This window comes from Anomalospiza imberbis, chromosome 5, assembly GCF_031753505.1.
Source record: "Anomalospiza imberbis isolate Cuckoo-Finch-1a 21T00152 chromosome 5, ASM3175350v1, whole genome shotgun sequence".
Taxonomy (NCBI): Eukaryota; Metazoa; Chordata; class Aves; order Passeriformes; family Viduidae; genus Anomalospiza; species Anomalospiza imberbis.
The window spans coordinates 63,124,583-63,141,391 of NC_089685.1; the positions used below are offsets into that span (position 1 = coordinate 63,124,583).

Sequence of the window (16,809 nt, forward strand, 5' to 3'; positions counted from 1 at the left end):
CTAAGAAAAGCAAGTTCATCACCAATTAACATAACTTTTCTGAAGGTGTAAGAGTCTGCATCCACAGTGGAAAGTAGCAGGGTCAGCAAATCCCAGAAAATTAAAAACTACATCAGAGGTTTAACCTGTATTGATGTCAGCTTCTCAAGGAAAATGCTAAAGTAGGAAATATATAATACCAGTGGGCTCTGGATTGGATATGAAAAGAGTAAAAGGAAATATCATTATAGCCAGTGGATGGTCTGAGAAGGACCACCCTTTTTGCAAGTACTTCTCTCCTTTCCCCTTTACCTCATCTGACATTGCATCTGTATCTTCAGACCTGTGGACAGCTCCTGAGCATCTCCGGCATGCTGATGTATCTCAGAAGGGTGATGTATACGGCTATGGGATCATTGCCCAAGAAATCATCCTACGCAGAGAGACGTTCTACACCAGACACTGCTGGGACAACAGAGGTAATTCCACAGATTTCTCCTCTATTGCATCCGTTCTGGGATGGTTGTAGCAGTAACTGGTCTATTCTCCATGTTTTGTGAAAGGCACTGTCTCTGATAAGTGTTTGAACAGCTGCTCCTTTCTCTGTGTGGTGAACGAAGAACCTGTTTGAAAGATCTCACAGTGGGGGCAAGTGTCCCTACTTCTTCTGTAAATAAAGTTTGCATTGAGTTTTCTTGCCCTTACTCTTCCCTTCTCACCTGGAGCACAGCATTACAGAAGTTAACATTATACAATGCTGTCCGGAGTTACTGTAACATTTAAAGGCCTCAAAGGTTTTTCTGTTTTGACTTGTAAACAACATGTAATATGCCATTTATTTTAGGCAGCATAAATCAGCATTGTCAACACAGAAAAACAAAAACTCAGCTGCATGACACAAGAACAGTTGGCATTTAAAAACTGGCAATTCAGACTTCATTCAAGCTGGTTATAATTAACTTTAGCAATTTAACTTCTGTCAGAAAAATCATCTCCTCCTGTAGTGCATCTATTAAACCCTGTATTGTGCATTTTGTGACATTGTTTTTGAGTAGCTGTTGTGGTTTTAAGCCCAGCTGGGAATTAAGCATCATGCAGCTGCTTGCTCAACCCCCCCTCTCTACTGTCCTTACCCTTGGTGGAATGAGGAGGAGAATCAAAGTAAAACTTATATGTTGAGATAAGAACAGTTAAATAATTGAAAATGAAGTAAAATACAATATTAATGATAAATTATAGTACTAATGATTATAAAAAGGGAAAAAGAAGTGATGAACAATGAAATTGGTCAGTACCTGCTGACTGATACCAGACTCCCCTTCCTGAACACAGATAATCCTCCCTTCCAGGTAACTTTCCCCAGTTTATATGCCAGGCATGATGTTCTGTGGTGTGGAATATCCCTTTGGTTAGTCTGGGTCACCTGTCCCAGCTATGCTGTCTCCTAGTTTCTTTAGTGTACCTCCTCACTGGCAGGGGACCTGAAACAAGTTAAAAAACAAAAAAGTCCTTGATTTAGGATAAATACAGCTTAGCAAAATACCAAAACATCAGTGTGTTACCATTCTTATTCCAAAATAAAAACACAACACCCTAACAGTTTCTGAGAAGAAATTAACTACCCTAGCTAAAACCAGGACAATATCCACCCCTATCCAGCCCAGTCAATCCCAATTCCAAGAATCCAGGCATTATTATATCCTAAAACTGCCAGAGAAACATGTGGGTTTGGGATTTTCCTAGTGACTAACAACAGTTACTAACAACAAATTTAGACATAGCCTTTACCTCTGAGTCATTCTGTTAGATCTGCCTCACATTAGTTAAAACATCTAGAGCGGCAGCTCGGCAGACTAATAGCTCTTTTACTGAGTCACATTTGAGAATAATTTCTGGGGCATGTTCATCATCCTACATTATAACAAATCTGTGTTCATATTTGGGGAAACACAGTTTTTGACATCACCAAATCTATAATATAATGTAGATCTAATGGAGATTAGAAATGGCTGTTCTCCTTAAGCCAAACTCTTCAGGATTCCATGCTTAATTAAAGGTAGAGAAAATAAAGCCTTTCCATTCCTATTTCTTGGGAAGAGGCAGGCACAATTCTTATGAATGCAAGAATTTTACAAATATTGCCAACATGGAGAAAGGAAAGTGCAATGCCCTACCTTGCTCATTTTGACTTGTCAAGCAAATCCATAGCAAACTACATTCTTTTAATGGCTTGTTGAGCATTTGCAGTCTTTCTGTGTTGTGTTAATGGTATTAAGTTAGCCTCAGACATTGTGTTTCTTTGCTTTTCTGAGATGTTGTTGCATCCTCACTGCTCTGTCTTTGACCCTGACTGTCACACCCAAAACCTGGTTCCTTGTTTTATCTTTGACCTGTATCTTAATGCTGTATTCTGTCCTTTTGGAAAGACTGTCCCTTTCAACAGAGTAATCTTGTCTTGAAAGATTAACAGCAAGAGGGTTATCCATGGAATTTAAAAATTTTGTAGCACCTAAGCAAGGTACCTAACAGCACCTAAGTGATGTTGCTGGAGATGGTTATATATTAGCACGTGAGGTGAGACTACAATAAATTTACTAGGCGTGAAATCTCTTTGCTAAATCTCGGTCCACTGTAACTTAAAAAAATAATCTGCTTTGTAAATTTCAGATGAAATTTTACATTTTCCATTCACTGAGGAGATTGTTTTCTCCACAAAACCTTTTTTCCATAAAAGCATTATTAGATGTCTAAGATACATATTGCTGGTCTAATGGCTTCTGGTATTATTCTTGACTTTTGTTTATGAAATTTGAGTAAAATGTGTTCATCAGTTCATCAAATTTCAGGTAACAGAAAGGAATTAGTTTTATTACGTATTGCTGAAGTGCCTCCTCATTTAAATGCCTGGTTAATTCATTACCCAAGATGAGCAAGACAGTGAACCACACTTATTCAAACACTTCTGCATTTTGCTTGTGGCATCATCTAACTTTGGAAGACAGTAGCTTAAACTTGGGGTGACCATTAATTTATAAATGTCCAAGATAAAAAGAGGGGAAAAAGTACCAAATTAGAGTCAGTGGTAGTGGACAAAGAAATGTCCCTGTTGTATGTTATTAATTTGGTTTTTAAGTTACGAGAGAAACTCTTTCAATGGCTAGGCTATCAGAAGTTAGTCTCTACAAATTAGAAGACATGATATTGATATTTCAGGATAACTGATACAACTGCTTCTCCAGGCTTAAATGGCAGCAGCAAGGCTATGTTCAGACTTTAAAATACTTATTTAAAAAACCCCATACCTGAGCTCCATCCACCAACTTAGAAAAATTAAATTCTTCTTTCAGTTACTCAGTGAGCCAATTTTCTCAACATGAAAATATGTATCAATCAACTTAATGTACAATAATATTGCTGCTAATGAGAGAGAAGAAGTCCCATGACAGGTATACAGAACCGGATTTCTAATGTGTAGAAGTAAGTAGGTCATAGTCCTCTTCACTGACATCTCTGCAAGAAGCTGTTCCCCATCTGGTTACTCCACTCTTCTGCAGAAACACCTCATTCACTGCTCAAGACTGTGAAATCTTGCCATGTACCAACACTGAATTCAAGCTGTCTCCTTGTTCCACTACTTTCTGTCACTGACTAATTGCAGTATTGCTAATAGGTGCTGTTACTTCCTCTCTCAGGTGTGCGTCCAAGCATAGAAATCCAGCACATTCTTCCTGCATACATGAGCCCTACACAGATTTTCTTGTTTCTTAGCCCACAGAAGACTTCTCAGCAGTTTCTCCACTCTATAGCATTTGGGAGACTCAAGTTTCCTGCTCCTTCTCTAGTCTGTAATTTCTGAACCAAAAAGTTGGAAGCTGTTATATCATTTTGGGGTGATCATGCACACTGGGGATATTTAGGCATCTGTAGCTGCCCTTGACCAGTGTAATTACAAATCTTCCTCATGTCATTATATTCTTCCCTCAGTAAAATTGTATCCCAAATATAATCAGACATTATTAATATAAATAATCTGTTCTGATTCACAGATCCCTTTCAATTTCCCTTCACTCTAGAGAGAAAAAATTACTTCTCTTTTTATAAACACCTCCCTTCCCTGGAATTCTTGAAGTCTGCAGGAGAAAGACAAAGGAAAATATTTTTGCTTTAGCTCTCTCATACTGTGCTTAAATTGAATTGTGCAAATGCAGCCTGATTTCGATGTGTTCAGAGTCCAAATAACTTTCATAGAATGGGTTTAATGACTAGGAGTACAAATGAGTTAACAAATGCAATACTTTTAACCTATTTATATTAATAGCTTAGTTTTAAGGAAGTTAAGCATGTGCAGGATGATTTGAACTGCTTTAATGAGCGGCGTATGTCTCCACACTTTTGATCAAGTTGCAATAGGCTTTTCACATTGTTTTTTACTATAATTATATTTCATGCTGAGAGGCACACTAATAATGCCCAACATTCATTTGGGAAGATGCCATAACTGTGTCTACTGTGACCAGTAAATACTTATGTACATTTCTGTTTGTTTTTAGGGACCTTCCAGCCAACCTGTTTTGGTCTTGTGCCATGTATTTACAAAAGCTCCAAAGTTGAAATTTACATCAAAATGAGGGAACTGTTGTCAAGACTGCTGTTTGTACAGTACCTTGTAGCATCATAGACTGCTATAGACAATAAATGTCCTTATGCTTTTTTGTCTAAAACTGTAATCTTTTTCATGTACTAGAGAAACTTTACAGAGTGGAGAGTGGCAAAGGAGTAAAGCCTTTCCGACCAGACCTGACCTTGGAAACTGTGGGAGAAAGACAGATGGAAGTAAGCTAATAATTAACGAAGCCATTTTCTGGGTGAAGAGTGGAAGTCCTGGCCAAACTAAAGCCTATGATCATGGGAAGGTGAAAGCTATGCATTTTATGCCAAATGACCTAATTTGTGGGAAGAAATTGCATTCTATAGTTGTTAGTAGAAATTTGAAACACGAGTCATGGAAATTATTTCACTGTGAAGAAACAGACACTTATGGTGCCACTCTTCTGACCTATTTTAGATATCCTTGAGATGGGATGAATTGCTCCTCAAGTATACCTCTCTTCACTGGTATAAGCCCCTATGGCTTCTTGCATGAGTGAAAATGTCTGTATTGTAGAAATTCACATATTCAGCAATTAGCCCCATTCTTTTTGGCTGAATCACCAGTTTCAGAAAAATCCCAGCATGGGATATTGGAAATATAATTACCACAGCATTTACCACCATGTCAGTAACTGTGTCTGACATCAGTCTGCAAGACTGGATCCATTTACTTGCCTTTCATTTGTGTATTGCAAATGCAAGGTAAGATCATGTCACTACTCATCACAGAGTTGAGATGCCTGCAATGAGTGTTCTAACCACAGGTTCAATACAGTTAGTCACACAATTTAATATGTTGCTAGTCAAGAGTAACCAGAAATTCCCCAATGAACTAGTGCTGTTTAGCACTACTCTCTGTCTATATCCATTACTCAGGTAGACTTTTCCTTAAATTTTTGTTTGAAGGTATATACACTAGTGAAAAGCTGCTGGGAGGAAGATCCAGAAAAAAGGCCTGACTTTAAGAAAATTGAGAGTACTCTGGCTAAAATATTCAGGTGAGTAGCAGGAGCTTTTTTTTAGAAGCTCCACACTCCTCCTCTATTAGAAAGCTCATATTTTTAAGTGTGTAAATTGATATGATTATGATTCAGTCAGTGGAAAATGCTAGTGTCTTCACTTAGGTCCTCTTTTACTCTTTGGCAGAAAAGTAAGTGAGCATGTGCATATGTTATGTATACATACACTTGTGTATAATTTCCTAGCTGAGTGAGGTTGAGATGATCACCATACTTCAGATTGGTACATTATGAAAGTAGCAAGCTGAATAATTAGGAATTTAAACCAATCAAGTTATTCCCTCCCTTGTCTCTAGTCAAGAGTTGGATAGTGACTCATGTCATCTCAGTTTTGGTAAATGAATGCACATAGATGTTTGAATGATGATTTGAAAGTTTTGATGGTCTCAAATTAAGCTCACTAGAAGTGCTGAGTTGTAACTCACAAGAAATATTTATTACACGGCTTTGGTTGTAAAAAGTTGTGGGAAAATAATAAGGGTCATAGCTGGATAAACCCTGTGGGGTTACACAGGCCTTTCACCTGGACAATGCTGCACTGATCCTGAAGAATTTGGTCTGAATGAATTATTCCAATGACCATACCGTGAGCTTTTAATCACTTCTCCTGGGACATTGCTCCGCTGTTTTTAAGACTCTCCTAATCAACAAACCCCAACACCTCCATTTTACACTTTACATGGGCAGGACAGCTGTACTATGCATAACAATGTATCAGCTGAATAACCATTCTGCAGCTGAATATAAAGGTCCCCTGGTTCAGCTCCTAAACCTCCGTGCTGCAAAAGCAAAGAGGTTGCTTCTTGTCACATGCAATATGGGTGGGTCTAAGATGATGAATCCCTGATAAAAAATTTGTTTAAAGTAAGAGTGATTTTGAAGTCCTGTTGGACAGAATACCAATCTGACCTTTCCAGTCAGCCTGGTCCCAATTACTTTCAGCCTGCTTTGGTGAGTGCAGGCTGCCCATACAAACAGGGGTTTGAGTGGCTCATGTTACCACACTTCTGTTTCCAGGGGTTAGTAGGCTTAAGTCAGCAGGATTTTGTGAGTAAAATTAGCCCTGGGGCTAGTCATTGTTCCACTGTATTCTTCAGTCTTCTTAAAAGACAGTCTCAAATTGTCTTAATTCTTCTGCTGAAGTCCCCATCTAAACATTATGTGCAATTTTTTACCTACTATTTTTAGCTTCCTCTCAGAATCTGAGCTTCTCAGTTACTTTTTATAAATGAACGTTCCTGGGTTACCTAGGGTAATCTGTAATTGACAATATTAGCAGGGTTAGGTGATTGAAGGGTGCGTTAAGAATTACCAGCTACAACTGACAAGTGTGGATTACAGACTTTCAATTCATCTGTGTAAGGCCTCCAAGCAAGCAAAAGAATGATGCACTTGAGGCAATTTGCATTTTAACTACAGGGAAGTCAAACACTAGAGAAGTTTTCTGCTGCTGCTTTTTTGCCTCCTTTTAGCTTCCCTCAACAATGTCCATCTACAAGTCTTTCTTCTTGACTCCTGTGTAATTCTGTTATTTACAGTAATTTCCATGGCCAGACCAATGAAAGCTACATGGATACCCTGATCCGGCGTCTACAGCTGTACTCCCGGAACTTGGAACACCTGGTGGAGGAAAGGACAGAGCTGTACAAAGCAGAGAGAGACAGAGCAGACAGGCTTAATTTCATGTTACTTCCAAGGTAACTGGCCAAGAGGATTTTCGCTGGCATTTTATTTACATACACCCGATTATTGCAGAGTAGGGGATAGGATTAATGTTTATGTTCTATTTTCTTCCCATCTAATCTAGTCCTGTGAGGAAAGAAAGAAGAAACAGCTGTCCCTGAGCTCTCCACTCCACCCTATGGTAGAGTTTCATGCCAAGATGGTATTGGGACCCATTATCTTGCTCAACATTTCTTCATGCACAGGATACCCCTTTCCAGCACAAGCCTCTCTTTCACTGCCTTCCAGGGATCACAGATCTACAGTGATCCCACATCACAGAGCTCTGCTCTGCTCCAGTACCTTGCTGGTTCACAGATCTACAGTGATCCCACATCACAGAGCTCTGCTCTGCTCCAGTACCTTGCTGGTTAGAAGGAGTGTCTTCAGCTGAAGAGTGGAGTCTAACTTTAGGCTGGGATTTAGCAATGCAAGAGAGGGGCTGAGGTTGGCTGGGCCATACTGGGTTAGATGGATTCTTCAGAGTATGCTATAGGAAAAGTATTATTGACATTCTAATATTGGCAATACCAGTAATTTTGGTATTGCACATATTTGGAATAGTAAAACTATCCTGGTATGTCATTACTAGTTTCAAGGGTATTTGAGTAGTCGGTTTATTGATTTTATGACTCATCACCAAGAAAAATGTGTGTGTTTGGTCCAGTTTTGGGGGAAATCAGGAATGGTCTGGCTGTATAGACAGTGCAACAAGGAATTCATGTCTCCTTCCACTCTTTGTTGTTCCTACCACTCTGTTACCATTTCATTGTAGATAGAACACAGTATTGTGCAAAACCAATAATTTTCTGGGTCTCTTTCATTTCTTGTCTTTTAATAACACCACTAGGAACAGATATTTCCCTGGATTTAGAATTGTAAGAAAAGAAGGTCCCTCTTGAATAGACATTGACTATCATGGTATTGAATTCTTCTTCCATAAATTACCAGACTAAGATACCTCATCTCAAATCTGGATGAGTTGATGTAATTATTATAATGAAATTACTTCTGTGCTGGGAAAACAGAAAAATGTGTCTGTTCTTACTTATTGTATAGGTAGAATGTAGGTCTACATGTCAAGAAGTTCAGAATTTCAGTTTAAAATTTGACTCAATATCCCTGTTTCTGACCTTAACCAAGAAGCTCAGTTGCCTCTGTCACAGTTTCCTCATGGCTATTCAGACACCTGGAGTTTGAAAGTCTGTAGTGCATTAATTACCATTTGTAAGTGCTTTGAGGTCCCTGGCTTAAAGGCATTATGGCATCTAAAATGTGATTACAATGGCAGTTTTCAGTTTCCTACACAGAAAGCAATACTGCGATTGGGTTGCATGAAAAAATACCTTCAATAGTAAACCCTAGTCATCTGTATTTCTGCCTTCTCTATTTCCACAGGCCAGTAGTAAAGTCTTTGAAGGAGACTGGCCTGGTAGAGCCAGAGCTGTTTGAAGAAGTCACTATCTACTTCAGTGACATTGTTGGCTTCACCACGCTCTGCAAATACAGCACCCCTATGGAGGTGGTAGATATGCTCAACGATATCTACAAGAACTTTGACCACATTCTTGACCATCATGATGTTTACAAGGTGATTAGCTCTGTACTTCTGCATATTTACAACCAGTGGACACACAAATCAAATTGCATGATGTGGTGGATTTGGGAATCTGCCTTCTAAGCAAAGCAAAAGAGAGAAAAATAGGTTAGGATTACTTCATTTAAATATGCTTTCACTGTGCCTACTTATACCAAATTTCCTACAGCAGGTGGTCAGACATTAATTAATTGGAGTGCTGGGTATAGTTATAAACACTCATATACCCAAATGATGTCAGCTACCTTAAACTAAAAAAATCCTGTTCTCAGGGGAAGAAATGTTTAGTGATGAAAAAGAGGATCTGATAAAATCTTTCTGCTTTTATCTGAAGATGTACTTTTCTATGTCTGGAAACAGTGAGTTCTGATTTTATTTCCACAGGTGGAGACCATTGGTGATGCTTACATGGTGGTGAGTGGTTTACCAAAGAGGAATGGCAACCGGCATGCAGTGGACATCTCCATGATGGCTCTGGACATCCTCAGCTTCATGGGATCTTTTGAACTGAGACATCTGCCAGGGCTGCCTGTTTGGATTCGCATTGGAATTCACTCTGGTATACAGTAATGCTAGATCAACAATGACAATGTTGTGGCCTGGTTTTGCACAGAATTAACACCCATACAAGGTCTGGGAATACACCATGCACAATTGCCCTCCTCATGAAGAATCAGGTTGAAAAAAATGTTCATAGAAGAAGAATAACAGAGTAAATATTAAGTCACGGTTTTGCTCTTGCTGCTGTGAAATAGCCCATACCCATTAATTTACAGCCTAAGTCAGTAGCTAGTATGAGCAATAGCCACTGTTTCTGGTGTGATTAAACCAGTTGTATCAAATAAGCCTTCACAGATTATTTCTCTCTGAGTGAAGCAGAGATCAGTCATGGCCAGCTATGCTTATCCAGGCAAAAAATGCAAACCTCTATTTTGTGCTTTTGGAGGCAAAACTTTTTTTGAGTGGGTGGGACTTAAAGGTTTAATTTATCAATAAAAATACTTTTTGTCAAAGGGGAACTCCAGATAGTGCAACAACTTTGGGAAATTCCTCAACCACATCAACACCAGTTACCAGAGGAGGAACACATCAGAGAAAGTGACTGAGGCACTGGGAAGCCTCTTGAGGCATTACTATTCACCCTTGCATAATGAAGCTTATTCTAGTTTTCTCTTGCTTCCAAACCTGACAGTTAATAAATGTACTTCTTTTTGTCTGCACAGAAACTCTGCTTAAATACGATTAACACTGTGCAGCTGTGTCCTTTTTATTATATTACTGGATTATGCAAGAATAACGGAGCAAGATTTTGTTTGTAGTGGGAGACCACAAGATACTGTGGGAAGTGAGGTAGAAAGTATTGCCATTGGTGAGGAATGCAGCGTTTCCCCAGGCACTGCACTGCTTTGCAGCAATGAGACACCTGCCAAATAAATCAAGTTTCTTGATTCACCCTTTTACCTCTCTGAATCCCATTTCCAGGCCCATGTGCAGCTGGTGTGGTTGGAATAAAAATGCCTCGTTACTGTTTGTTTGGAGATACAGTAAACACAGCTTCGCGGATGGAATCCACAGGCTTGCGTAAGGATTTTATTTTAGCTGTCAGTGTAAACAGGACCAAAGGCTATTGGTTAGTTTGTGACTGACGTGTCTGTTTTCAGCTGAGAACAGTATATTATCAGCTTGCAGAAGTGTTAAAGAAGCCATATTTGTTTTGATTACCAATTATTTAATTGTCCAAAGTGACAGTGGGCACTTCACTGGGCAATGAAGAGCTGTTCCCTGTTCATGCTTCAGTGCTGGTAACAGGGAGTTTTAGGCTGGTTCACTGCCTGAGTTCCTCTGAAAGATATGATACTTATGTGTCTGGAATTTGATTTTACTCTATGAACCACAGATTTTAGTTTGACCTAGAATTAAATTACAGCTTTGTTATGTAAATATACTGACTCTGTATTTTAAGTTGAAGCAGTTATGTCATCAACTTCATCATTAGGGAACTGTGTCGAGAGCCAGTTTTTCCTCCTTCTGGCCAGTGTCTTCACATGAGCATTCTCTATATAGGTCACTCACAATTATTCTTTTCCCTTTTGACATCTAACTACTACAGATACCATTGTCATCTGTATTTCAGATCAAGGGCTGTACCAGCTATTCCTGCCTGGATATGCTCTGTAGTGCAGTCAGAGTTTTCATAACAGCAGTGTAATTACTTCTCATTTAATTTGGCTCTCAGAATTTATGATGATAACAATTGAAGGAGCTTCTGTTATAGCACCAGTTTTCACATATGCTTAATGTATGTGAGATGTTTCCAGGCTGAGATTTCATTGTCTCTTTATTTTTTTAGCTTTAAGGATTCATGTAAGCGGTTCCACAATTAACATCCTGAAAAGAACAGACTGCCAATTCCAGTATGAAGAGAGAGGAGAAACGTACTTGAAGGTAACCTTTACCATGTGCAACCATGAACACAGAGAAGAGGAACTGTAAAAAGCATTGTATAGCTGAGAGTAGCCCACAACTTATTAACAGCTGGGGAACAAGGATTACTGATCAAAATTGGTATCACAGTCTCTTAGTGGTTGAAGACACTTCTATAAAGACAATGCAGGCAATGAAGAGCTCCCTAACGCATACATTAAAACAACATAAAGATGTGGAAAATAAATGAAATATGCTATGTGGAACAGAAGATTGTAGAGTGAAGTCATCTGCTGAAAGGGAAGCTGAATCTAGTATTAATATGTTAATGCTCCAATATCTACCAATCCATTTGTTTCAATCTATTCTACTTGTCTGTCCTTGGGAGTTAATGGCAGGCAGCACAGCTCATCTCTCCCACGACTTGTGTTTTAGGTCATGGAACAAGGAAGTGAGTGTGCAGCTGCATCTGCCCCATTCTTCTTCTCACATCTATTTTCTAATCCTTTGCTGTCAGCATCAGTTACTGAAAAAACGCAAAGGCAAACATGGCAATGTGCAAGAGAGTATTAAGTAAATTACCTACAGGAAATTGCATTCTAATCCCAAAACTGTGCTTTCTCTTCTTTGTCATGTATATTTAGGGCAGAGGAACAGAAATTACCTACTGGTTGACGGGTACTGAGGACAAGAAATACAATCTCCCAACACCTCCTTCTGCGTAAGATAATCTTTTTATGTGAAAAGGGAGGAGAAATTCCCATTCTTTGCACTTTATCCTTTATTATTCCTCCTTGGCACTTGTGGATTTTTTATACCATTGAATTTGCCTTCAGTTGTTAGAGGCTTGATAGTATATGTGCATATAAACATGTAAATATTCATTACATGGGACTGTGTGAGTGCTGAAGGTTATCTATATAAATGTTTAGCAGGTTCTTTGCCTTGGAAAGGTTGTAAGACTTACAGGACAAGTTGCTGATGTGATAAGAGCAAGAGATGGACAGTAAAATTAAAAACATTAATATTCCCTCAAGTTTAGTCCTAGTGGCACCTGTGTGTCATACTACAGGAAGAGGATAACCACAACTGAGTGTGCAGCTCTGTTGTGCCTGTGAACTCTAGTGGAGGAATTGGTAAGAGGAATGAAACTTGCAGAATTTCAAGCACTGTTCTGCTACAAGAGGTGGACAAAGTTACTGTCCACCAAAGTACTGCACAGGAATATAGCCTTTAAAAATTAAACAAGAGCTTACTTTCTAACATTTAGAGAAGTTAACAATAAAAAAAATAGGAGGTTGATGTTCTGGAACTGAGCCATCATTTTGCATTAGAATTGAATAAAATACAGCAACAGCGGAAGTGATGTTTTTGAGCAACTATGCAAAATTGAAGTCAGGACAACTTGTTGCATTTTTTAGTGTATATTTTGATATGAGTACCTCTTTATTTCCTGCAAACTCACTAAATGTGGAAGTTCCTCACTTTCTGCTCTAAACACCTGTGTACAGTTGCTCTTCACTAAGTGGGAATTTGTTGCCACCTGCTTTAAAATGACAGTGTTTAATTACAAATTGAAGCAATGATATTGCAAATTGGTGTTTGCCAGATACATGGGGATCCCTTGTCCTGAAATGCATAAGTAAGTACAGCTTGCTTCTACTGTAAGTTTTGAGTCTTACAGTGTGTCCTTTGCACAAATAAAATTCTCTGTCCATTTATTCCCTAAGAGAAAAGAGGAGACTAAGTGGAATATGAGGGTTTTCTCAGGGTATTTGCAAAACAGAAATAATCAAATTTTTATCTGCTAAAGAATCTCATGAGCTTTGTTATTTTTTAAATGGAAAGTACAAGAGTTTGGGCTGAGCAGGAAATGCTGTCAAGACTACCTCATGATACGTCTCTTTTGTAAACTCAGAACTCCTTTTTTGAAACTAATATGATCTGTTGAGACCACCAGAATTATTGAATTGGCAATCTTCTGGAATCCAGCTATTGAAAGTACCTGTTGATCTGGATTGCAGTGATGTTTTTGTTTTTGCTTCGTCATATACGATTGCCCCTTAAAAATTGTCATATGTGGGGTACTCCACAAAAGCCAAATACACTGAAGAAATTTCTGAAACAATGGCAACTCTATTACTGAAGGCCACCTGAAGCTGAATAGTTAAAGTCCTGGTGCCAGTAATGGTGTTGAGAGCTACAAACTATTTTAGGATTGAATTTGTGTCTTCCTTTTTGTGCAAGTGATCATGACTTTTTAAGGTCAATAATAACACAGCTACAGATCTCTTGTGCAAAGACACTGATACATACTATCTGGAAAACTCACATGAAAATCCTGACTTCTGTTCCTAAATTCAGAACTGGAATTTGGTCCTGCCCACACTTTTTATCAGTAGTGTGTGATTGTCATTAAGATAAACATGGGAATAGAAATGTTTAAAAATCTCTAGGGACCTGAGGATCACCAAAAACATGTGAATCACTGAATTTTTTCCCCATCCTGTTGATTTTAGGGAGAATCAGCAGCGGTTACACGATGACTTAGCAGAGATGATAACCAATAGTCTTCAGAAAAGGGAAAATGAAGGATCCAAAGCACAGGAGCTTTCGCGGGTAGGTAGCCAGCGATCAGGTACCCTGGAATACCTGCAACTGGTCAGCACAGAGAATTTTACCACATATATTTAAAACTGGATGTCTAGTATGACTCAAAAAGCTGCAGCAACTCTCTGGACAACTTCATGTGGAGGCTGGAGGCTTGTAGACACAACTAGAGGAGAAAGAAAACACCTTTTCAAGCGTCCTTTTCAGTAAATCAAACCTCTCTTCACTGTAACATTGAAATTGTTGTATGACTTTGTTAGGACATATGCAGCATGATTAGAGGCAAATGAAAATGTTTGCACTTGAGTCTGGAAAATAGTGGGGGGTTTTGTTTTAGTTAGGTTTTTTTTTAAACTGTGATAGCCTGTTCAATAATCCACTTCTGAAAATATTCACAGCAAATCCTTAATTTGCCATGATCTTTAGATGTTGTATTTAATTTGTAATTTTTATTTGAAGAAAGCTTTGGTGTAATATATTTGAAAATATAATTAAATATATCATATGTAAAATCTGGATATGTTGCTATTTTGTTTCTTCTGCTGTTTTCCTCTGTGTTTCACATATTTTCTTGAATCAAGCTGACTTTGTTCAAGAGACAACACTTCTGTTATTTACATTGGGAGATTATTCCAGAAGTATGATTTGTAAAGTTTAGCTGAATCTCCTGGGCCTGAAAAATGAAACTCATTCATGCAAAACAAGACACTTTCATATCTTTTCACCAGTTCTGCTTCTGCCCTCAAAGAAGAAGTGAAACAGAAATTAAGGAAATAAAATTATCTGGACTTCTTAACCTCAGACCTTTTCAATTCAACTTTTGGATGCAGTTTTACAGTCAAGAAGGTTTTACTCAGATGACTCATTCTTCAACTGACACCGTGGCACTGGTATTACTAAACAGCTTTAAAAAGCAACAAAACGACAGGGGCTGCATGTAAAAGAAAATCAGCATTCACATGAAGAAATAACATCTCGTGAGTGAAGAACATCTGCTTTTGCAAGGGCCTTTTGTGCATTGTTGGCTTTCAAAGCAGAACTACTTTCACTGTTGTCAAATATTGGTCAGTATTCAAACAATAAAACTGGTGCAAAATCATTATTTTATAGTTTTGAACAGTATTTTTGCTCAACTAAACAACATTAAAAGAATTAAAAGAGAGCAACCCAGTTGCTTCTGTTTTTTCTTTCTAAGAGAAGCTGGCTTTGTAAGAACACATACACATTAAAAGAACAATGTAGATGTAAATAGATCTGAAGTGCAAAGATTACTGGAAAAAACCAATAATGAGATTCTGTAGGGCTTATACTCTTATCTAATAATAAATATAAATTCCTACACTCAGGAACATGATACAGACAAATGCAGAAACTGTGTACCCAACAGGCACAGCTTTCATATGATACATAACCCATCTGAAACTCAAACTGGCATTAATACCATACCATCCTCTGTGTCCTAATGGAAACATTCATTGGGATGAGGATAAAAAAAACCAAAAAACAAACCCTGATGTTCTAAAACTGGTATGCATTAAAAAGAGTATGAGTACAATAAAAATATAAAGTCTGCTATTTCCTACCTCATGGTGTCAATCCACAAGCTTTGTCTCTGTGTCTGTGTTCCTGGGTGTGACTGCTGCACTACTGGACACTGCTGGGCTATTCTGGTTTCTGTGGCTGAAACACTCAGCAAGTGTAGCTCCAATGTAGTGACAAGTGCTGGACTTGTCAAGCCTGAAGATGACCACTATGATTGCCCCAAGCAGAGCTGTTCTGATCTTTGAAGTGATACAAGTGATCTAACTCCTCTTTTTAAAAATAGTTTTATGGGTTCCTTGACACCCCTGAGATACAAATTATTTTAGAGCACATGTCTGCTGACATTGAGAAAATTACTGCAAAACAAGTGCTTAGTTTTCAGCAGCCCTTCTCTTTCCTGTGTTCTTCAGATTTAAAAATTTGTATAATTTTGTGAAGAGAAATAGTTACCTTAGCAATGAGTTGATGGACCCATCTTCTGGTAGATTTCTTTTTCACATGGTTCTGTCCATGCATGTATCTGTTACCTACACACCACAATAAAATCAACGTTGACTACATTTTTTTTTTAATCCTGGTTTCTGGTTTGAATGTCTGTTTTTTCCTTCTATGTGAAAAATAGCCCAGAACAAAGCGGTGATAGGTATGGAAGGATCACTGCAGCCTGGTGACACAGTGCTCTTACCCAGGGCTTGGGGCCAAGGCTTGCTACTTGGCCTGAACTGGTTGGCATGTGATCTTGTTATATGAGGCTATTACAGGCACCGGTATCATATTCAAACTGTCTTAACTAATTACTGAAACACATTACTGAAAGTCCAAATAATGGCCCTTTTCGGATAACGGCAGAATACCTAACACTGGGTGAGACAAAAACGCAGTGCCTCAAAACGGTCTGAATCACGGGCGCAAAGGAAAACCCCAAGGAAAGTTGTCTCTATCCGTAAACCCTAGGAAACGTTCTGTCCCTCATTTCTTCTGCTGGGACACACAGAGCAGTTTGCTGTTCCCAGCAGGGCTGAAAGCTGCCCTTCCTGTGATGCAAAACGCTTATTTTGACAAGGCATCGCCCAACTCCCCTTGGGTCTTTTCGCAGGCCGTTCTTGGTAAACCTTCGCCCCTCTAAGGTTAATCACCCTCGGGAAGTCCAGGGACGCCACAGGCACCTGCCTGGGGACCCGCCTTCACTACCTTGCGAGGCCGGACCTCGGCCAGGAGTGATTCCCACACCTCAGCCAGTCCTTGGGGTCTCCAAACCCGTATCGG

At 38.8% G+C, this 16,809-nt stretch overlaps 1 protein-coding gene and 1 long non-coding RNA gene across 4 annotated transcripts in view; one reads left to right on the forward strand and one right to left on the reverse strand.

Moving 5' to 3' along the window:
• The window catches only part of GUCY2C (guanylate cyclase 2C), a 44,298-nt gene extending 29,781 nt beyond the window's left edge, over positions 1-14,517 (forward strand). For both annotated transcript variants that reach the window (XM_068191492.1, XM_068191493.1), the window contains 10 exons: positions 321-458; positions 4,724-4,812; positions 5,536-5,627; positions 7,187-7,345; positions 8,769-8,961; positions 9,352-9,526; positions 10,450-10,548; positions 11,318-11,412; positions 12,036-12,112; positions 13,911-14,517. In XM_068191492.1, coding sequence (XP_068047593.1) covers positions 321-458; positions 4,724-4,812; positions 5,536-5,627; positions 7,187-7,345; positions 8,769-8,961; positions 9,352-9,526; positions 10,450-10,548; positions 11,318-11,412; positions 12,036-12,112; positions 13,911-14,085 — 1,292 coding nt within the window. In that variant the 3' untranslated portion in view covers positions 14,086-14,517. The remainder of the gene's footprint in view (positions 1-320; positions 459-4,723; positions 4,813-5,535; positions 5,628-7,186; positions 7,346-8,768; positions 8,962-9,351; positions 9,527-10,449; positions 10,549-11,317; positions 11,413-12,035; positions 12,113-13,910) is intronic.
• On the reverse strand, positions 458-16,739 carry LOC137474695 (uncharacterized). Of its 2 annotated transcripts, XR_010999462.1 has the most exons (6): positions 15,585-16,739; positions 10,429-11,917; positions 9,376-9,496; positions 6,172-7,268; positions 1,275-1,460; positions 458-646 (listed from the first exon to the last, which is right to left on the reverse strand). It is a non-coding gene; the product is annotated as an uncharacterized lncRNA (long non-coding RNA). The 2 variants fall into 2 exon arrangements; XR_010999461.1 differs by having other exon boundaries at positions 458-1,460.
• Positions 16,740-16,809: the final 70 nt, after the last annotated feature.